The following is a 21960-nucleotide window of genomic DNA, read 5'->3' on the forward strand; positions in this document are numbered from 1 at the left end:
TGAGCGGACGCCCTACCTCTGGATGTTGACAAGCTGGCATGTTGCAAGTGGCCTTCCAAATATAAAAAGGGATTTAGTTCACAAGACTATCTTGTGTGGGAGTTTTAAAAAAAGAATATTATAAGATCACCCTACCTGGCAGCTCAGTGGAGATCAAAGGCATTAATCCTTATAATCATATCAAGTTACAACCCATTATGACTACACTCACTTATCGATCCTTTTAGGCAACAGAGCGAGCATTGTGTTGCTGATAAGATATGCCACGAGGGCAGAAAGCAAATACAGGTTCTTTTCCTTCCCCTTTTTAAGGTACAAATAATACCAGAGAATCCAGAGTGTGGAGGCTAGCCAAGTCAGTGGTCAACAGCAACGGAGCTTTGGACTTTGTTCTGTGGTGGAGTGTATGTCATTTCCCAGATATTTCTTCCAGTAGCATATGCCGTCACATCACAAAAGGCTAGAAAAGAATAATTTCCCACAGCCTGACCAACTTCTCCACAACCGGGGAGAGTGAACAAAGCCAGCCTATATGGATTCTAGAAACCTCTCCCCTGACAGCAACCTTGATGTTACCAACTATAGCAGAAAGGTTCATTCTGAAAGCAGGAAGGATTTAAGGGTTGACAGTTTGGAAATAATAATGCAGCAGTCTGGAGTAATGGCAGGCAGTGGTGTATGCTTGTTAGGAAGGGGGTCCTTGCCATCAAAGTCTCAGTGAAGTCCCCACCCTGCCATTGGTGGGTTACTGATTGGCCGTAGAGTAGGGAATTGAGGGAACAGGGACTCTGCCCCCCTGTAGTCATTCAGACATCCAAACTAACGTGATTTTAGGCAGATTTCTTAATCTCTTTGAGCCCCACTTTTCTCATCTTTAAAATGGAGTTAATAACAGTACCTGCCTCATAGGATCATTGTGAAAAATAATTATGTTTATAAAATGTTTGGCTTATAGCAACTGTTCAGTCAATGTTATTTCTCCCCCTAACATGTTCAGAATATTTTTGCGTAGCTCAGTGCATTCCCAATATCAAGGTACTGTGAATGTCAGTAGTAGGCGTGTGTAACTGGTACATTTTCGAGGGACTCTGTGGATCATTCAAAGCTCGTGAAGTTTTCCAAAGCCTCATTGTCATCTCTTGAAGGAAAAAGGAAAAAGAGCTATAGGACACCTCAATTATTTTTCCTCTCTCCTTATTCTACCTTTGTAAAGTCAGAGCCAGTCATGGAAGAACTGCTTTGTTCCAAAGTACCTTCTTAATGTCCTTCTCTGCCTAAGGCCCACAGTCCGAGGCAGAAAGTCCCCAAAATGTGGCACCAGCAACAGTAACTCCGTCAGCAAACTCATGATGCAGGTCTATGCTCGAGTGAGTCTGAGAAATGTTTGCTAATAAATGGATTAAAGAATGATTTCCACCTAATTTTTCTTCCCTTGAGACTCCTGTCACTTCCTTTGGGACTGCTGTCACTTCCCTGGGGACTGCTGGTTCCAGATTTACAGAGACCGGAGGTCACTTCCTCCAGCCTTTGCTATCCCGAACATTTCCATTTCTCCCATGAATGAACACCACCACCCCCACTCTCACCAGAGGAATTCAGCCCTTTTGGTCCACACCCAGCCCTGTCTCTCAAACAAGCACGATTTTAGGGAGGCACAAGGCAAAGAGTAACAAAGGGAATGAAAGAAGCTCACAACCACTTCTCGGGGACATGAGGACCTGCTCCCAGGCCTCTCTTCATCCCTGGTTCTCTCCCTACCCCTTCCCCCCCCAAACCCACTTTGTGGCTCTCCTTTTCTCTCTGCCAGTCCCAGAGCTTGCTGCACACAGCTCTCCTCAAAGGAAGATGCCCTGCAAGGGAAAGAGAATGAATAGTTGCAGAAAATGGTTTGGAAGACCTCATTTTTCCTTGTGCTTTCAGGACAGAAATGACTGGGAGTGTTTTTCTTCAACTTACTTTCCAGAGGCTTTCTCCTGAACACTGTGGGGTTTTTTCTTTTTCTTCTTTTTTTTTTTAATGGAAGAACTAAGCTCAGGGTCCAAAGTCCAAGCTGGCACGGGCAGGCGTCATGATGCTCTTGCTCTCCCTAGTGGTGCTACAATGAAAACTCAGCCTTGCTGCCCCTCACCTGTATCTTTTCTCCAGGTAGATTCAGAGATGAGGCCTACCCGCCCCGGCTTCATGCACTTGAGCATCAGGTATCCTGTCATTTGAGCCAAGTTAGTGTAAGCCTCTCCCTGATGTGACAAGTCTGCATCCGCTCTCAGTAGCCCGGCCTCTCTTTCTCCAGCCAGTTTTAAGGACAAGTAACAGGTACACAGGTAGCTCCTTGAAGACTCTGTATCTTCAACACTAGGCTGGCCATTAAGGGCAAACTGCCCTTGCCCCAAGGGCAAAATTCAGCCCCAGCTCAGGAAAAGCACTGGACTGAAGATCTGGCTCTTTGGCCATTCTTGGCTTTGACCCCATTTACCAGGATTGGACATTCTAAATGTGCCTGGATACATGCCAGAAAGTTCTACATGTGAATTTTGTGAGCTGGGTCGGCAGGTTGGGGGGCATAAGGGATGGGGCTTTCGGCTCCCTGGAGACCTGTGAATCAGACTTTCAGTCTCCCAGCACACTCACAGCCTGGTCTGTGGAGCCGTCTGGAAGACCATCTGGGAAGGCTTGTCCTAAACTTCCAGGGCCAGCTTGCCAGCATGTCAGCCACAAGGAAACTTCCCAGGGCATTCATGCTGTCCGCAGAGCACAGAGCCTGACGCCCAGAGACAGCACCCGTCCCAAGTCAGCACACAGTCGCCCCAGCTCCCTCTCTCAGACAGTGAACTTGGACAGAATACTTTCCTTTTATCCTTTTTCTGTGGTACCACTGATACCACTGTTTCTTGTTCTCTCGTTCTGGGAAGACACATAGACTTCCAAAAAAATATAAGCATGTTTTCTACATAAAGTATCAACTCTAGAAAGGATCTAGCAGCTTTTACTTGTTAGTTTCATACATATATCCTAATGCCTTGTAGCTTTTAACTTTTTATTGAAATATATCTATATAGAAAAGTGTACATCTCATAAAGGACCAGGAGAACACTCCTCCCCTCAATCAGCCCCAGGTCAAGAAACAGCATTACCATAGGCCAAGCCCCTTGTCCCCTTTCCCAGTCACAGCCCCTCCCCATTTATCCCACCGTCTCGGGGGAACCATCACCCTGACTACTGACAACATAGATGAATGTTACCAGTTTTTTGGTTTTAACTTACAGAAATAAGATCATACGGCATGCACTCTTGTGTCTGGCTTTTCTTACTCAACATATTTGTTTTATGCAGCTGCAGATCCTTCATGGTCATCGATGGACACATTAGGTTTGTGTGTTTTTATATAACATGTTTTCTCCAAAGAATTTAGGTACTTTCCTTTCACCCTGGCCAGTACCCTTTACCAGCTGCCTCCCTCTTCCTGCCTCAGCAGTGTACCCTGCAAAAGGCAAAAGACCTGGAGACAACTGAGAGGTCCGAGGCAGTATTTAGTTTGGCTGAAGGATGGTGGAAGACGCCCAGGCAGATGCTTCCTGTAGAGCAACCCCGGGGAAGGCTGGTGGAGAGGCCGTAGGTGCCCCTGGGTTCGCCTGAATGTGTTCGACTGATGAGTTTATTTTTTTCTTCCTAGGTGTGCCTGAAGCTGAAGTCACTTGGTTCAGGAATAAAAGCAAACTGGGCTCCCCTCACCATCTGCACGAGGGCTCCTTGCTGCTCACAAACGTGTCGTCCTCGGATCAGGGCCTGTACTCCTGCCGGGCGGCCAACCTTCACGGGGAGCTGACCGAGAGCACCCGGCTGCTGATCCTCGGTAAACACCTCTCAGCCTCTGGCAGGCCCTGCTGAGGCTGCCTGGCTAACCCACCCTCCACCTCCTTTTGCCCTAACGCAGTAAAGGATGTGAAAAGTAAAATCAGTCTCCCTTCGCTTCTTCCCGGTTTAGGGCCTTTTGATAGGAAGAACAGAGACTTTGGGGCCAGGCAAACTTGAGCTTAAACCTTCAGTCAGTACCTCTTACTAACTGTGTGGCCTTGGGCAGGTGCTTCGCCTTGCTAAATTAGATACTGGTCTCTACGTGGAGACCCTAGAAACGAGGATTGCCCACGCTGCCAGGAGGGAGCAGGAGATCAAACAGAGGTAACAGAGGTAAAGCAATTACCCTTAACTCCTTCTGTGTTAAGAACTTCTTTGAGAATCAGATTAAAAACTATGGATTTCCCCTTTTAGAAAAATCCATACATGTAAAATTTTTCATATAATTCCAGGAAATTTATAGTCTAGTATCCACATATACCATTCAAACATAGGAACCCCTGATTAAAGAATCTAGCATGGTTCCTGGAATAAAATAGAAACTTAAAAATAACAATTTCTGGGACACCATCTGCCACCTGATGTTGCCCAGTGCTGGGCTCAGCCACGATGCATGCTATAACCCTTTGTGCCCCTGGACTAGGGACACCGTGCTCTTCTTCCCCACTGAGTCTGGAGGTTGGTGGGATGGAGTATAAAAAGAAAAAGAAAAAGCTTTTTTTCTTCTTACTCAAAAAAGAAAAAAAGCAATTATTAGGGCATTTATGCTAGCTTTCTCACCAAGAGAAAGCTGTCATTCTGAGAAAAAAAGGAAAAACAAGAGAAATAGTAATTACATGCCACACACACATGTATACACACACGCCATGGACTTCCCCAGGGAAAAATAATTAAAGTTTATACTTCTATTTTCACACCCGGAGTTGAAGATATACCAACATGTAGGTTCTCTAGCCCCTGCCCACTCGGATTTCACAGGCCCAGATGGGTTTTCATCTCACTGGTGGCTGCATAAACCTCCACCCATCTTAGGAAGCCACAGAAAACTTGGCTCAGAGAAAGATGTCATTTGTTTTGCGTTGGGTTTCATCCAGCTGAGCTGCTAGTCTGGAGCCCGGAGCTCAGGGACTGTTGCCCCACACTGAGCTATGGTGCTTTTCCTCCCTAATCACCCTTCCTTGTTGCCTCTGCTAACAGAGATGAAAGTCTAAGAGGTGTGGCCGATACTGTGGCTGGACCAACGAAGTGCCTATGTTCTGTGGTCCTGTTCTCACTGCATTCCAGCTCTCACACGGTGTGACCTCAAATGTGGTGTTTGAAGAACGTGAAGTCGTCTTTATTTTAATCAAATTCAATGGGGAAAAAAAATCACTGTTAAGACTGACGTTTAGGCCGGGCGAGGTGGCTCACGCCTGTAATCCTAGCACTCTGGGAGGCCGAGGCGGGTGGATCGCTCGAGGTCAGGAGTTCGAGACCAGCCTGAGCAAGAGCGAGACCCTGTCCCTACTAAAAATAGAAAGAAATTATCTGTCCAACTAAAATATACATATAGAAAAAATTAGCCAGGCATGGTGGCACATGCCTGTAGTCCCAGCTACTCGGGAGGCTGAGGCAGGAGGATTGCTTGAACCCAGGAGTTTGAGGTTGCTGTGAGCTAAGCTGACGCCACGGCACTCACTCTAGCCTGGGCAACAGAGTGAGACTCTGTCTAAAAAAAAAAAAAAAAAAAAAGACGTTTAGAGCTTTTCTTGATCAGAAGTCTTGGTTTAATAATGGAAGTTTGTTAGTTTTTAATAGGTGCTTTATGAATGTAGAAGTAATGTCTCATTTTTTTAATCAGCAAGCATGTGGCTTAATTTTTAAAGGGACCATTTCATGTATAAAGCTGAGATGTCATGTCAAGTTCTATGACTTGACCTGTGCCATGAGGACTTGAAGTGTCAGGAGACTTTCATTCATTCATGTAGTTATTGGATGATGTTCATTAAATGTTGCCACTTAATGTTGCTGGCATAAAGTCCCATGTCAGTTGCACACTGGTAGAGTTTTGGGAGAAAAATAAGAGGTGACCTCTACAGCTGGAGAATTTACGGTTTCCATGGGATGACGAAATGGACATGCACCAAAGAAGAAAAATACTGCAGAAGTTGTGAGGACATTAGGAGGAACCAACGTTTGGCCCAAGGAGGGCTGATTGTTGTGAAGATGGGATGTAGCCTTCCCCTTTTGGTTTCAGTAGATAAGAAACGGCCTCTGGAGTTTCAAGAGGAGATAACTAAGGAAGAGAGGAGGAAGAAAGACTAGTTTTGAGTAAACTGCCACCATCAATTCCTAAAATTATGGTATTCCAGGGTAGAAAGAGATCTTGGAAAGGAACCTCATTGTTTAGATGGGAAAACTAAGGCTCAGAGGGATTAAGTGACTTGTCCAAATTGGTGAATGACAAAATGAATGCAGATTCCTGAATGAGAGAAATAATAATTACATGCCACACACACATGCATACACATACGCCGTGGGCTTCCCCAGGGAAAAATAATTAAAGTTTATACTTCTATTTTCACACCCAGAGTTGAAGATATACCAGGCATCATGGTGTTTTTCCTTATTCCAAGTGAAGAGGGATTTTTTTCAAGTTATATTTTGTGTGTAGATAGATACGTGATCTCAAGTTCATCATTGTTTTCTCTATGCAGTGGTCTTTGGCAGTCAAAGGCAGAAAGCCTGAACTAGCCTCAGGCACCATGATGACTTATTTACTTGCCATCCCTAACAGGGCCTAATAAGGTGCCAAGCACATAGTAGGGCTCTCACCGAAGGCTGTTGAAAGGACCATCAATTACAAGAGCAATACTACTGCTATTTCTTCCACTCCAACAAGTGCTGTGGAGAAAAGGCTGGGAGCCGGCCTTGGAAGTGACTTGCAGTGAACCAGGAGATACAGGAAGAGGGTTAAAGGGATTCTGTTTCTTTTCCAGGGTAATCCTGGGTCATCCCACCACGAAGTTCAGTAGGTGCTTGCCTCTTTATTTGTCCAGTGGAAATGATAAGCCACTGTATTTCCTATTTTTGTCACTTTTAGCACTGGTTAACTATGACCTCTGATGACTTCAGCCCTAACTCCTGTAAGATTTTGAATAACAAAGCATCCCATAGTAACTTTCTCTTACTGTCCCGCTTTGTATGGGTCCTATTTGGGCATAAAAATCCATACCACAGAGCAAATTATCAACCTCCTAACTGGATCTCTTTCTTCATATAAAAAAAAAAAAAAAATCCTTTTAAGTAGGAAGTTCCTGTGCTGTGTCTCTGTCTGTGGGGACAGTAACAGAGTGCCTCACTCTGAAGGATGTTATAAGCGTTCAATGAAAATGGACTGAAAACTATTTAGCACAGAACTTGGCATACAGTAAATGCTAAAGTTGGCTTTTTAAAAAATGTCCTTACAATATTGTCCCTATAAATTTACAGGGACCCAATGGTTCTGTGGTATAAATTGAGGAACTCCTGAAATTAATTATACCTGGTTCTTATTACTGAACTTATTGTCAGGTATCAAGTTTGAAATTCATTAAGTTTGAAATTCAGACTCACCTTGATAGGTGCTCCTTCTCTATAGGAAAAATGATGTGAAAAGGCAACAACAGTGATGCCTGTCTTACACACGCATACACACATGCATGCACATACCCTGCCCTCCCTCTTTCCCTAACACGGCCTGTGTGCTTCAACCTGCCTGATTCACCATCTGCCTTCTCACAGATCCGCCCCACGTCCCCAAGCAGTTGGAAGACATCAGGGCCTTGCTCTCAGCCACTGGACCGAACCTTCCTTCAGTGCTGACGTCTCCTCTGGGAACACAGCTGGTCCTGGATCCTGGGAATTCCGCTCTCCTTGGTGAGTCCAACCCTCTGAAACATTAGGCAGAAATCCAGGGCTGGACAGGATTTATGGATGGGTGACTGCTTGCTGGTGGGAGGGAGGCAGCAGCAGGGGGTGGCCAACAGGAAATCACTAAATTGCCTACAGAATCCAGACTCACCAGTGGAAACTTGGCTGACTTTCCATGTGAGGTGAGCGCAGTTCTTAGTCTGGACTCGATAGCTTGTCTAGATTGCAATCTATGGCCCCTTTCTGAATCCTCTTGGGCTGATGCCACGGTCCAGATCCTCTCAATCAGACTGACTCATGAAACTTTGAGAAAGACACAGCAGTAAAGAACAGCCCCTGAATCTCCTTTCCTCTTGCTAACCATTCCCTGGTACTCTCCCATGACCTCCTCCCACCTAAACTAGAGCCATAATGAAGTTCCAAGGAGAGAGTTGCAATATCAGCACCTTCCAGAAGCTAGACAATTCCATTTAGGCCAGCCTTTCTGTAGGTAGAGCCTAAAACCAACCCAGAAAGACTCCTCAAGGTAAATGTTTAAATAATTTCACCAGCTACAACCTCCCTGGCATCTATGACTGGGAACCTTCACCAACATATTACCCACATGTCTACTGCCCTCTGGTAGAGGGAGTTGTACAGGGCATCCAAGTCCTGGAGCCCTCACACCAGAACAAAACAGGTCCATGCATGTGCAGGGGCAAGGAGTATATGAGAAATCTCTATAGCTTCCTCTTAATTGTGCTGTGAACCTAGGACTAAAACTCCTCTTTAAAAAAAAAACAAGACCTACAAAGTGGGGGAAATCATCATGCTAACTCTATGAGACCTGAATGTTGATAATGGTAGCTAGAATTATTCCCTTGGCTCATAGTTTAAGGTTTCTTTTCTCCCCACCAACTTGCAAGGACAGGAGGCGAATGGGGTCCCAGTCATGTTGGTGGTGACTTTTCAACTTGGCCACAGGGCCTGGTGTCTATAGTATAGAGCACAGAAAGATTACCTTCCTTTTCATTACTGTCTGAAACTAGCCAAGAATCTTCATAGTTTATCAGCATATGGAAAAAGCTTATGATTTCTCTATTTTTGATCAGGGTATAAATATTAATAAGACACAGATAAAGTAACAAATAGCAGTATTCTATTCCCCATAAGTTATACAAGCTTAGCATTGAGATTTTGCATGTCATGTTGATCAGAATTCATACAAGTTTCACATTGCACGTTTTCTTTGGTTTAAAAATGGTAAACTTATTCCAAATTAAATGTATGCACCGTAAGGTTCTTTATTTTCAATTCATCACTATGAGAAATTCTCATTACTGTTAATCATAGCCCAGTCAGTTGCAGGGTGAGTAACAATTATTTATTTTCAAGTTCAATAACTCTTTTGGGTCACTCAGGTGCCATTCAGCATGCTGAAAACGTTAACCTGCTCGTATTTTTCCATGATAGCTTTACTTTCTTTCTCCCTTATTCTGGAATAATATTTTGTTTCATTTTAGCCATGGGCAATAAGAATTTACTGTGCTTTATGCTGCTGCATTCCATTGCTAGTTTATGATGCTTTGTTACCTTAGACTGGTATTTAAATCTAACAGTTAAGAGACACCTTAATATCCCAGTCCACATCCAGACTGCTCCATCTGAATGAGACAGTGAGTCAGTATTCATAAAGCTCCTGAATCTAACTGCCTGGGAAAAGTGGACTCTAGTGGTGAATGTCAGTGTCAAGCCAGCACTGTAGAACTAGCAGACATCTGCATGGAATTGTGGAGATGAATTAGAGCATGATGTCAAGTATCAGGACTCTGAGAAGTAGGTTATTTGAGACAGACCTGAGCCTCACTGTGATGCTTTGGAGCTGAGCATTGAAGGGTAGGTGGGATTCAAACAGACAGAAAGGAGGAGAAACAGGCACTCAAGGGGAAGAAGATGCCATGATCCCCGAGATGAAAACATGTGAGATGTGTATCAGGTGCCTGTTCAGAAACAGCTGTAAAGCACCACTGCCTTAAGACTATGTACAGGCAGCTAACCTGGAATAGAAACTAGGCTATCAAAATTAAAAGTCTCAGGCAGAGCTTGTCCCACTTGGACTTGGCTCAGACCCTCACCCCAGCGATTCTCATGCCCACCCTCCATCCTGGGCTTCCCCAGCCAGGGACTCATCCTGGTCCATTAGTCCAGTTGCTCCCATTCTGACAGGCTCTCACCCCTGGCTCCTACAGGTGTCCCCTTCAGACCACAGTGTGTGCTCTGGGTACAGGATATAAGCCAGAGAGGCCAGAGAGGAGGTTTTGTGTAGGGTTGCTAAGAAATTAGTATGTGGTGTCAAATTGTGGAGGGCCTTGAATATTAGATTCAGGAAGTAGATTTCCTTCCTACGTGGGGAATGGGAATAGACCTTTAGAAGGTTTTTAAGTAGGAGATTGACATAGTAAAAGCAACGTTTGATAAGAATTAATCTGACATTCAATAGGAGTAATCGGTAGTGGGAGAGATGTGATGAAGAACTTCTATTTTGAGGGTAACAGATATTCTAGACCAAGATGGAAATATGTGGCAAAGATACTGTTAATCGCTCCTCCCACAGCCAAGGCATCCCTAACCAATCATGACACTCATTTTCACTCAGAGCCAGGCACCGCCTTGGAATTCATCTTAACATTCCTAGCAAACCTGGTGGCAGTTGATATGCAGGGTGAAAGCCATTCGCCAACCCTGCTGTAGGCAGTAAATGGTGAGATTCCAATGTCTGTATTTCTTCCATGTGCAAGGTCAGCTGGCTGTCACAGATTCAGAGAACTTCATGGTTCTGGGGCGCATGTTTTCATGGAAGGAAGGGAAGAAGGGAGATTTGGAGTTTTTAAAGCCATGTATCAGAGCTAAATCTTCTTCATTAGGACTTGAGTGTTGAGCTTCCCAGTAGGGGAGTCTATTCCAGAAATGGCTATTTTAATTATCAGACACTGTGGCATTGATTTCACTTCAAGCCACTGCTACAACTCTTAAGAAGGAATGTTGAGTGAGCAACACATGCATAGACCCATCTGGGCCTTACTTTCCATAACTGTCAAATGAAAACTTAGAAATAGTGAGTCCCTTGTTGCTCTCACACTCCTGACTTCATGGCTTAGACATAGAAAATGCACAGTGGAGCCTCTGCCAGGCAGGGTGGACCCAGCCTAACCGGATCCATTGTCTTAGGCAAGACAAGTGCTAATTTTTTTTATCCTTGTTTACAGCTATTCTTTTTGCAAGGAGGCCCAAACTGTGCCAACTGCTCTGCAGGCCAAGGCCGGTGCCGACGCCACCACTTTTGGTGGTCCAGACCCAAACACTACGCCACAGGGCTCCATTTCTAGAGCAGCAGCAATTCAGGCCTCCCTGCGGCACCTAAACCTTTTTGCAGACTTCTGTTAAATATTGTTTTTGGCCACTAAGGCCCAAGACTAATGTTTCTCACAGTATCATTTATAGGGCATTAGCACTGATACTTTTTGAAAAATAACTTTTATTGGAGTTTTATTATAAGAGCAATACATCTTCATTGTATAACAATTAAATATAGGGAAACAGAAGAAACTGAAAATTACCTGTAATCACCTAGCCCAGAGATAATCGGTGCAAATACCTTTTTCTTAGACATTAATATATGTATTTTTTATATATATGTATATATATATCTTTTGTCTAAAATTAAATATATGCTATATACTGCTTGTGACTATTTTCACTTAATAGTGAAAGATATAATAAACATCTTTCCATGTCTCTAAATAATTTACAATTTCATTTTTAATGGCATTGGTAGAAGGTACTATATCTTATTCAACCAATTCTGTAATGTTGATCTTTTAGGTTCTTTGCAATATTTTGCTATTATTTAAAAAATAGATATGATGAATATTTTTATGTCTAAATCCTTATTGCATTCCTGTTTACTTAGGATCAATTCCCAGAAGGGGAATTGTGTCAAAAGCTTTGTATATCTTAGGTTTTTGCTATGTATTGTCAAATTGCCCTCCAACAAAGTTTTGCCTATTTTACTTGCCCACTAGCATTGTATGAGAGTTCTCATTTCCCCAAAATGTTACCAACACTAGATATGGCCAAGAGTTTTCACATTTACCATTTTAATTGGTGAATACACAATACTATAAAATATGATATGAAAAATGGTATGAAAATATTTTCATTTTTATTTCTTTGAATATGTGATTTTAAATAATTTGGGTTTTTAACATGTTTATCAGTCATTTGCTTATTCAGGTCCTCTGATCATTTTTGATAGATATTTATCTTTTTTATTGATTTGTAAGATACAAATACATATTTATATATGTTTGACATATTTGACAATTTGATAGTTGATATTCAATATAGAATACATATTCAAAGTCTAAATTTTTATGTTTTCATATGTGTATGTACCCATGAAACCATCGCCACAATCAACATAGTGAACACACTCATCATCCCCAAAAGTCACCTCATGCTGCTTTGTAATCACTCCCTTCTCCACCTGCACCCCCCCCACCACCACCACTCCCACCCCAGGCCACCACTTATCTGATTTATGTTAGCGTAGACTAAATTGCATTTTCTAGATTGTTATAGAAAAGGAATCATACTTTGAGGGGATTTGGCTTTTGTCATTCAAAATAATTATTTTATGATTCATCCATATCGTAACATTTATCAATAGTGCAATTCTATTTATTATTTATTGTTGATTAGCACTTCATTGTGCAGTCATACTACACTTTGTTTAATCGTCCACCTGTTGAGAGGCAGAATGGTCATTTTCAGTTTCTAGTTATTGCAAATAAGGCTGCTACAAAGATGTATGTATATTAGTCTTAATATACATACTTTAACTCAGTTAAACACCTAAAGAGTTTAACTTTAACTCAGTTAAACACCTAGCAGTGAAACAGCTGGATCATGTAGTAGGTGTATGTTTAACGTTTTAGGAAACAGCCAAACTGTTTTCCAAAGTGGTTGAACTATTTTACATTCCCGCCAGCAGTGTATGGAAAGTTCTAAGTTCTCCACTCACCAAAACTTGCTATAGCTGGCCTTTTTAATTGTAGATGTTTCTACTATGTGTATTGTGGTTTCACATTGTGGTTTTAATTTATACTTTCCCTAGTAACCAATAGTGTTGTGCATCTTTTCATTTGCTTGTTTGGCATCCTGATTTCTTCTTTGGTCAAATGTCTGTTCAATTTTTTGGCCCTGTTTTTTTTTTTTAATTGAGTTGTTTTGTTTACTTATTGTCGAATTTTGAGAATTCCTTATCTATTTTAAATATAAATAATATTAGATATATGATTTCCAAATATTTTGCCCCAATCAGTGGCTACTTTTTCATTTTCTTAACAGTGTCTTTCAAAGAGTAGAATTTGATGTTGAAGTTCAACTTATTATTTTTTCTCTTTAATGGCTCATTCTTTAGGTTTTGTATTTAAGAAATCTTTGGCTATTCCAAGGTCAAAGATTTTTTCCCACATTTTCTTCTAGAATTTTTATGGTTTTAGGTTTTAAGTTAGGTCTATGGTTTAGTTTGAGTTGGTTTTTGTGTATGATGTGAGATATGTATTGAAGTTTGTTTTTATGCATGTGGATACCCAACAAACTGCCATTTGTTAAAAAGATTATTCTTTCTCCACTGAATTGCCTTTGCACCTTTGTGGAAAATCAGTTGTCCTTACATTTGTGGGTATATTTCTATATTCTCTATTCTGTGCCATTGATACGTTTGTCTCTTTACCCCAATACCACATTCTACCCAATGCCCTATAAATCATAAGGTTTTCAGTCTGGCTGGTGGAAACGGTTTCTGTTCCCTACCGTGTGTGTGCAGGGCACTGGTACACCTAATCCCTTCAAGTGGTTCTTCCCCTGCCTCAGGCAGTTCTTCCCATGCAGACCCTGAGCTGCACTCTCCTGCATACCCATGGGGGATCCTCTGCATATTTATAAAAAACACTCATTTTTGTAAATGAAGTTTTATTGTAACCACCACACCCGTTCATTTACCTACGTATTGTCTGTGGCTGCTTTCACACTTCAGCAGCAGAGTTGAGTACCTGTGACAGAGACCATATGGCCCCTAAAATATTTCCTATCTGGCCCTTTCCAGAAAATGTTTGCCAACCCCTGATCTAGTCCCTCTGTCTTCTTATTAGAAAGGATGCTGAGGTCTATGAGGGTGATCACACATCCTGGGTTTCCTGGGATCACACTCTTTGCACTGTTATCACTGTGTCATTTATCTGTCACTGGGTTAGGCTTTCTCTAAGAGGCAAAAGACCAAAAAAATCTACAGGAGTAGAGATTGTCCTCAGGAAGGTCATGAAAGGCAGAGACCTTTGATCACAAGGCCCTGGATTTCTGTCAAAATGCAGTGGCCTTGGGTGGCTCCCACAGTAAAATACGCAATTATATGTGGCTTATGAAAAGCCGCTCAGCACCTTTTTTCAGCGTATCTTCTTTAGGCCCAGAGCCTGATCAGGTGTCTTTCACAATGTGTAAGTGGGCTTTGGCCCACCTGCTGGTTTAGGGACAACACACTCCTTTGAGAGTGAGCGTGCTGCAGTGTCCCTGTCATGGGGACTCCTCACAACATCTCTGCTGGAGGCGCGAGTCGTGCTAGTGCCACAGAGAGCCAAACGCCCGAGTCTTTCCTCATGCCTCGTGATTTACTGAGAGGAGGGAAATTTAGGTAATCACTCAAACCTGAGGTTTCAGAGTAAAGTCTTTCCATGAAAGAAGTCATCGTGCCTGGCCCTTGTCCCCAGCGGGGGCTCAAGGGCACAGCCACCACGCAGAGCAGCTCTCAGCGGCACCCACACGCTCCCCTGGGCAGCAGGCCCATCCGATGCGGGGCCTGTTCGTGCAGCAGCTCTGCTTCTCCAAGCCCCCCGGCACTCGCAGGGCCAGGCAGTGAGGCGAGGCCCACGCGCTGCAGTCGGGCAGAGTTGCCCTGCTCGCTTGAGACAGGCAGCTGGCGCATTTTCTTCTCTGCTTGTGTCTCTGCTGACAATGGCAGAGCCCTGCTGGCATGTGCTGCTCTTCCAAGTGCTAAGAGCCGTGAGGCTCTTGTCGACCCAAAATCTCATGCTAAAAGGTGAAAAAATTATTTCTCCGATGCTAACATTAAGCCTGGGCAACTTCTATAAATAATATCACACTGGTGAGGGAACTGTGGCCGGAATATATATGACCCAGGTCTGGAGTCTAAAAGTGGAGCTCACAAACAGTGTTCACATGTAAACCCCTTAAAGTAGGAGGGTATATCAGAGAGCAATTAAATAAATATTAATATTCAAAGTTGAAATTGCTGATAAAGGGCCTAAGAAGGCAGTGTCTCAAAGATGGGTCCATTTACTCATTCAGCAAATACTTACTGAGTGCCTACTATGTTCCAAGCACTAAAAAGAGCCAGGAATACATAGTAAATAAGATAAATACAAACCTAGTCCTCATCCATTCATTCAAGAGAAATGTATTGAGCATTCATTGAGCACATATTTACTATAAACCAGGCATTGTTCTAGATACTGAGGATACAGTAATAAACCAAACAGATCGACACACTTACTCCTATACAGTTTGATTCTAGTGGTGGCACTTAGAGTCTGGTGGGAAAGTAAGAGGAGCATGATGACAAGGGGACGAGCTGGGTGCTCTGGGGCATGTGACAGGACAGCTCCTCTGGTCTCAGCGTGGGCAAGGTTTCTCTCAGGAAAGGATGTTTGAGCGAGATTGGAAGACTGGGTAGAAGTCACCCAGGTGAGGAGAGAGGACAAACACTCCAGACGACGAGTGTTGTGGAGAGATTATGGAGAAAGAAAACAAAGCCTTTGAGGAAGCTTTACACATAGAACTAAGGAGTGTGGCCTCACCTGAGGCTGAAGGAGGAGCGTGGAGCCAATTGCTAGCACTGACTCTATAAGCCAGGGTGAGACTTTTGCACTTTGCCCTAAGTGCCACACAAAGTCTTTGAACCGTTCAAAAGCAGGAGAGAGACATCATCTGACTTGTGTTTTTCAAAGTTTATTCTGGCTGCTGTGTAGAGGATGGTCTCTAGGGGAAGAGACAAGATAGAGTACACTGTTTAGGAAGTTGTCACAGAATTCCAAGTCACTGTGGATTACCATGGCTTAGACTGGAGAAGTGGAAAAAACGGAAAGAAGTGGAGGAACTCGGGGCTGTGTAGGTGTAGGTGGTAACAGTGACAGGGCTTGGTAAATAGATTAGTGTGAGAAGGGAATCGCCATCCGTAGAACCAACAGAGCTCAAAGGCGTCAGATTTTTTTTTAGGCTTTTCTCACTGAAACTCGTAGTTCCTGTGTGGTGATGACACATCCCAGACCACTCAAGCCAAGATGCTAGAATAAAATAGAGAACTACACAGGTGTGCAGCTGCAGAAAGTGTGGTTACAAGGAGAAGGATAGTCCAAAGCTTCTGTTGCTAAATTCTGGCTCATTTCCTTGACATACACCTGCCCAGCCTCTACTAGATGCTGGGTCCTGAGCCCCTCTCCCAGTTTTTGAGGAGCTCAGAAGTAACAGAAGAGACAGAAAAGTCACCAATGAGTGTGAGAAAAGCTCTACAGAGTTGCAGAGGAAGCCAAAGGGAACAGAGGAGGGGGGAGGACAGGACTCCTTTTTAACAGAGGAACTGCTCAAGCTCAGTCGCGATGGGTGAGTCGAAGTATTCCGAGCACTGATACAATAGACATCCTTATTGAGTTCCTTTGATGTTCCAGGTGCCACTGAAGGCAACAGAGAACAAACAGACAAAAGTCCTTCCTCTCATGGAACTTGCATTGTCTTAGGGGAAATAGCAAACATAGAAAGTAGTAGTATGAGGGTGGTAAGTGCTATGGAGAAAAATAAAGCAGGATAAGAGGAATTGGGTGGTGCCTGTGTGGGAAGGAGGTTGCAATTGAAAATTAGGCCAGGGAGGGCTCACCAAGAAAGCAGTCCTTGAGCAAAGACGTGAACGTGAGCGATGGAGCCTTGCACATGTCTGCAGGAAGAGAATAGAGGAGCACCCCAGGCACAGGAAGAGCCAGGTGGAGTTCTTGAGGCAGGGATGTGCTTAGTGTGCTCCAGGAACAACAAAGAGGCCAGTGTGGCCAGGCTGGAGTACTGGGGGGAGTCCATGGGACGAGAGAAGATCAGAGGGGTAACAAGGCAGAGGGCAAACTGTGTCAGGCCTTGTAAATGGTGAAATTAAAACAACAGTGAGAGAAAAATCTATAAATGCCCAAATTTATAAACAGACTCAATATTGCATTAAGCATCCTGGGCTTTTCCAGGATTAGGTGAGGACAGGCAGAAGTGATTTCTTTTATTGGAAACCATGTGGCCGATTGAATGTTATATAGCCGACTCTAGTAAAACAGAGGCTTATCAGGCTGGCTCTAGTACAAGCCAATATTGCTGGTTTAATTTGACTCACATGTGTTGGGCACCTGCTCTGTCTACCTGGCCCTGAGCTTCTGCAGGCACGTGCCTGGCCATTTCCTTCATCTAGTAAGAGTGTCCCAATTGCACAACGGAGTCACCTGGGAAGTTTAACAATATATATTCCAACTGAGACCAATTAAGTCGGAATCTCTGGGGATGGGGAAAGGCATCAGTACTTTTAATTGATTCTTAGGGCTTGAATGGACCTTAAGTCACTCCCCCATGCCCTACGGCCCATGTAGAAGCTGGTATGGGAAATGATATGTTTGGACATTTAGAATACTTTAGGCTGGCATTCAGTCAAGACTCTTTGCTATTCAGACCTAATCTGTATATCCATCCTTCCACCCTATTCCTGTCTCAGTGCCTCAATTTCAGTCTAACTTCTCCCTAGTACGTGCCATGGCCTTGAGCCTTCTGTGACTTCTTCCTTGCCTGGAATTCCCTCCCCAGCCCCATTGTCTCTAGCTAAATCCTAAAGGTCTTCAAGGCACAGACCAAGCCTTCTGTGAGGCCTTCCTGGAGTGCCCCAGCGTGGAGTGATCCACTCTCCACTGACTTCCTGCAGCACCTACTCTAGACCAGAGTTGAGCAAACGTTTTCTGGAAAGGGCCAGATAGGATATATTTTAGGCCCTGTGGGCCATTAGTTCTCTGTTTCAGCCATTCAGCTTTGTAGTTGTAGAGTGACTGCAGTCATAGACTAACAAGTAAGTGAATGAATATGGCTGTGTTCTAATAAAACTTAATTTACAGAAACAGGACTGGATTGGGCATTGCCATAGTTTGACAACCCCTTCTCAAAGTCACTAATGTGATACTTAGCCTGCCCCCACCTTGTATTATTGGAGATATTTCACATCTGTGTTGTCTCCCAGCTAGATTTTTGGTCCTAGAGAGAGAAGAAGCTACATAAATATTCTCAAGTGATCTACAGCAGGACTAGGTAGCTGGGCCTTAGCTTAGAAGACCTCTTGAGTCATTACCATCTCTTATTTCTATTCTACTTGCAGCTTTGTGATCTGTTCCACATACCTCCACCCTCACCCCACCCTGCACACTTCCTGATTCTTCTGGTACAGACTGGGTCGGGCACTTCCTGAGGCCAGCTACCAGTGACAGTCAGTAGCACCCTAGGCCACAGCTTTGGGGAAGCCATTGTTCATCATGACAATTTGGAAGACTAAGATCATCACTACTTCCTCACCAAAGATAGCTGTGGGAACAGCAAGTTGTGATGGGCAAAGGTTAGGCAAAAATTACTCCACAATGGGGACCCACCCAGGAGGTGACACGGAAAGCGATACAAAGGAAAGGCGAGGTAACTAGCATGCTTCAGGAGAGGAAGAAGGAGTTTACAGAGTCTCTTCAAAGAGACATGGGTTGGCATCTGTTTCCTCATTTCTACTGGAAGGCTGAGGTTTTATGTCACAAGGAAAATGCTTTTGATTTCCTAAAGCTTTGTCTACAAAGAGAATATGCTCTGCTATTAAGAAGAAAGGTCAGCGTTTTGTGGTTGTTTATGGCACATGGTTATACACTTTTGTGGGTTTTTTAAAATAAAATCCAAGTGGAGAATAGAGACCCCATAGGGACTGCAGAAAGCTCTATAGCACATATAGTATGAAACTAAATCAGTGTTGCCGAGGGCATTTATGAGGAAGCTGCAGGAAGGAGTACAGCGGTTCTCTGGACTGGAGTGCACGTCCATAAATATAAAAAGACACCAGAGCATAAGTGACACTTAAAATAGCTGGACACAGAAGGCAAGGCAGTAAATCTCCCTGCCTAGCCACTGTTCCAAGCCATAGCAAGCATCCAGGCATAGGCTTATTTTAAGACTCCAGATAGGCAGGAAATGGGAACCTTGAGAAAACTCACTCACACTTGCTCCTGCCCTTTCCTGGCACCAGGACACAATTCCCAGGCCCATGTGCCCTCCCCACCATGACTAACAGGAATGACATGAATGAGTTTCAAGTCCCTGAAATAGACAGGTATTGAAAATCCATCAGTGGGAAAACGAGGAACTCTACACTGTCCCCAATAAATCCTTCCTCAAGCCTAAAACGGCTCTTGAGAATATCCAGTCTTGTTCTGTGTCCCCTTGTGTTTGTGTGGTGCTAGAATGGCAGTTTTATGACAGTCCCAGAGCCCAGAAGCTGACTGTAGAAGAGGAGGCAGGATTATGGCCTAAGGCCTTGCTGTGATCTGTGAAAGGAGAGAGAGACCCTCCTGCCTCGGTTCTCAGCCAACTTTATAGAGAGGACAGGGCACCTCAATTAGAAGACCTGTTTGCAAACCCTCAGCATCTGGTTCCTTATATAAATAACACCCAGCTCACAGAGCTAATTCTAGTGAAGGTTCAGTGAGATGTCATATGCGATGTGCCCATTTTCGTGCTTGGAACAAAGTGGATGCTAAATAAATGTTAATTTTTTGCCTGTATCTCTTACTTGTTGAGAATCTACAAAGTCCATTCTATTCTTCACTGTGGTCTACCACAAGTTCTTCCTTAGATTGTAGGATGAGAATCTGATTGCCATTATGAGTGTAAATTACTGACTGAAAAATCATTCAGGAGACAGGTGCCACATTGGAGGGTTCATTCCAAGTTCTGGGCAGGAGCAGAGATGCATGAGTGTGGCCCCTGACATCAAGGAACTTAGAAAAGATCAACACAGGAGCAATGGTGAGAAAGCAGTATAAATAGGTGAGAAAGAGGGGGCGGGGAAGAGAGTGCTAAACAACTGTTCTGTGAATTTATAATAAAAGATGAAGTTTTTAGTCCCATCCTGGAAATTCTATACCCATCTACCCATCTACCCCCCATGCTGTCTATTGGGGTTGCAGGGCATAGGGGTTGGGAGCAGGCCCTGGAGCCAGAATGCCTGGCTCTGCCACTTGCTAACAGTTGCATGACCTTGGGCAAATTATGCAAGTTCTCTCTGCCTTTCCCTGTGAAATGGAGGTAATACCTGCATGCACCTCCAGGGTTTTTGAAAGGAATAAATGAGGCAGTGCGTGTAAAGCACTGAGAAGGGCACCTTCACACACAGTTAATGTCAATCATTATTATTTCCTGTGCTCTCCACCCTACCCTCTTCTGTTGTGAGGAACCGGGAAACTTAAGAATGCCCTTGAGGGCCCAGTCCTGGGAGCAGAGATAAGGAAGGCAGATTCAGGCCTCAGTCAACCCACCTTTTCATTAACTTATTCATTGAATGCTATTCTTATCTCCTTATGTATTTGCTACTTAATTTAGCTTACTTTTTCATCGAGTTCCCTTTGGCAGTACCAGCCCATCTCAGATATGTTAAGTAAGAGAAAGGAAAGAGCTTTTTTGGCCACTGCTGAACCCAAAGGGTGAAAAGAGCATAAACTTTGGAACAGGAGTTAAACCTTAATGAGTCTTCCTTTCTCTCAGTACAGTGGCTTGATAAACTGCCCCTTGGGACCGATTTGAGAATCAAATAAGATTGAATATATAAAAACATTTTGTTAACCCTAAAGCACTCTGTAAAAGTTGTTGCCTTAGTCCTAGGGCTAGAAGCAAGGATGGCCGCAAAGGTGGGATTTCTAGGACCCCGTGGAGGAGGAAAACTCTCAGGGAAGATTCTGGACCACTTGTGAAGGCCACCTTTCTAGTCAAGAGCAGTTTCCTTACTTGTTCTTTGCTACACACTGGAATATGGATTATATTGTTTCTTTAAGGGACCTGGGCAGGGGCAAGGGTGGGTGCTGACTGTCCCAGAGAGTGTTATTTATAAAATACAGGGACCTCACGGCATCTGAGTAGACTTCGTGGGGAAATGGGACTGCAGCACCACAATGAAGAAGGGATATGTTGGATTAGACAGTACAAGAAAGGAACATAAGTAGGAATTAGACATCCTGCCATGAGAGACAGGAACGCCAAGCAAAGGGACAAGTTCCTGTTCTAAGTTTGATACTTGGCCTATGGAGTCCAGAAACCTGGATTCACTTGGGTTTTTTGCACAAATAGTTGACTAGTGGAATCAAAGCTCAGGCAGGATCTTGTCTTCAGTCGGTTACCTATCACCACTGGTCAGGGGTTGTAAGCTTCCACCTTTGCATGTGCTGTATCCTGCCATGTTTTGAAAAAGTTTGGAAAGGTTGAGTTCGGCTAATGTTGTGGAAATCAAGTGAGTTTCATCTCTTACTATAATTAGCTGCTATTTTTTCTATCTTTTATGAAGCAGGAGAAATAATGCACAGCTTCTGCCTTATAGTGTATTTTTGTACCCTGGACAAGAGTTGAAATCATCACCCCACCCACAGACACCTTAACTTCCTCTGCTTGTCACTTATGGGTATTGGCATTGATATTATAACCCAGGAGCCTCCTTAGACTTTAAGGCCCCCAGAGTTAAAAAGTGGCCCATTTAGTTGTACTTTGCTTTTGAAAGGAAAAATAACAGAGAAAAGGTATGCTTTTCTTTGGGGCATCAGTTTGAATATACTTTTTTATTTCAGAAAGGCACCTTCCAGGTACACAAGTAACTGGGAACACTGGTTGCCTGTGAAGAGAGGAACTAGGTAGTTGAGGGAAAGGGAAAAGGGTGTGAGGAAGAATTTTCACAGCATTCCCTTTTGGCACCTTTTAAATTTTGAACCAAGTCTATGTATTAGCTATTCACCAATAAATGAATAAAATCTGGATTGGAAACTTAGTTCAGTTCCACAAATATCTCTTGCACATCTGTGTGCC

The 21960-nt window shown here is 43.6% G+C and overlaps 1 protein-coding gene across 1 annotated transcript in view; it reads left to right on the forward strand.

Moving 5' to 3' along the window:
* The first annotated feature begins 3633 nt into the window (after nucleotides 1–3633).
* LOC138387287 (ADAMTS-like protein 1) overlaps nucleotides 3634–21960 on the forward strand; it is a 59210-nt gene continuing 40883 nt past the window's right edge. The window contains exons 1-2 of the mRNA XM_069474227.1: nucleotides 3634–3850; nucleotides 7615–7749. Coding sequence (XP_069330328.1) covers nucleotides 3634–3850; nucleotides 7615–7749 — 352 coding nt within the window. The remainder of the gene's footprint in view (nucleotides 3851–7614; nucleotides 7750–21960) is intronic.

Source organism: Eulemur rufifrons, chromosome 7 (genome assembly GCF_041146395.1).
Source record: "Eulemur rufifrons isolate Redbay chromosome 7, OSU_ERuf_1, whole genome shotgun sequence".
NCBI classification, from domain to species: Eukaryota; Metazoa; Chordata; class Mammalia; order Primates; family Lemuridae; genus Eulemur; species Eulemur rufifrons.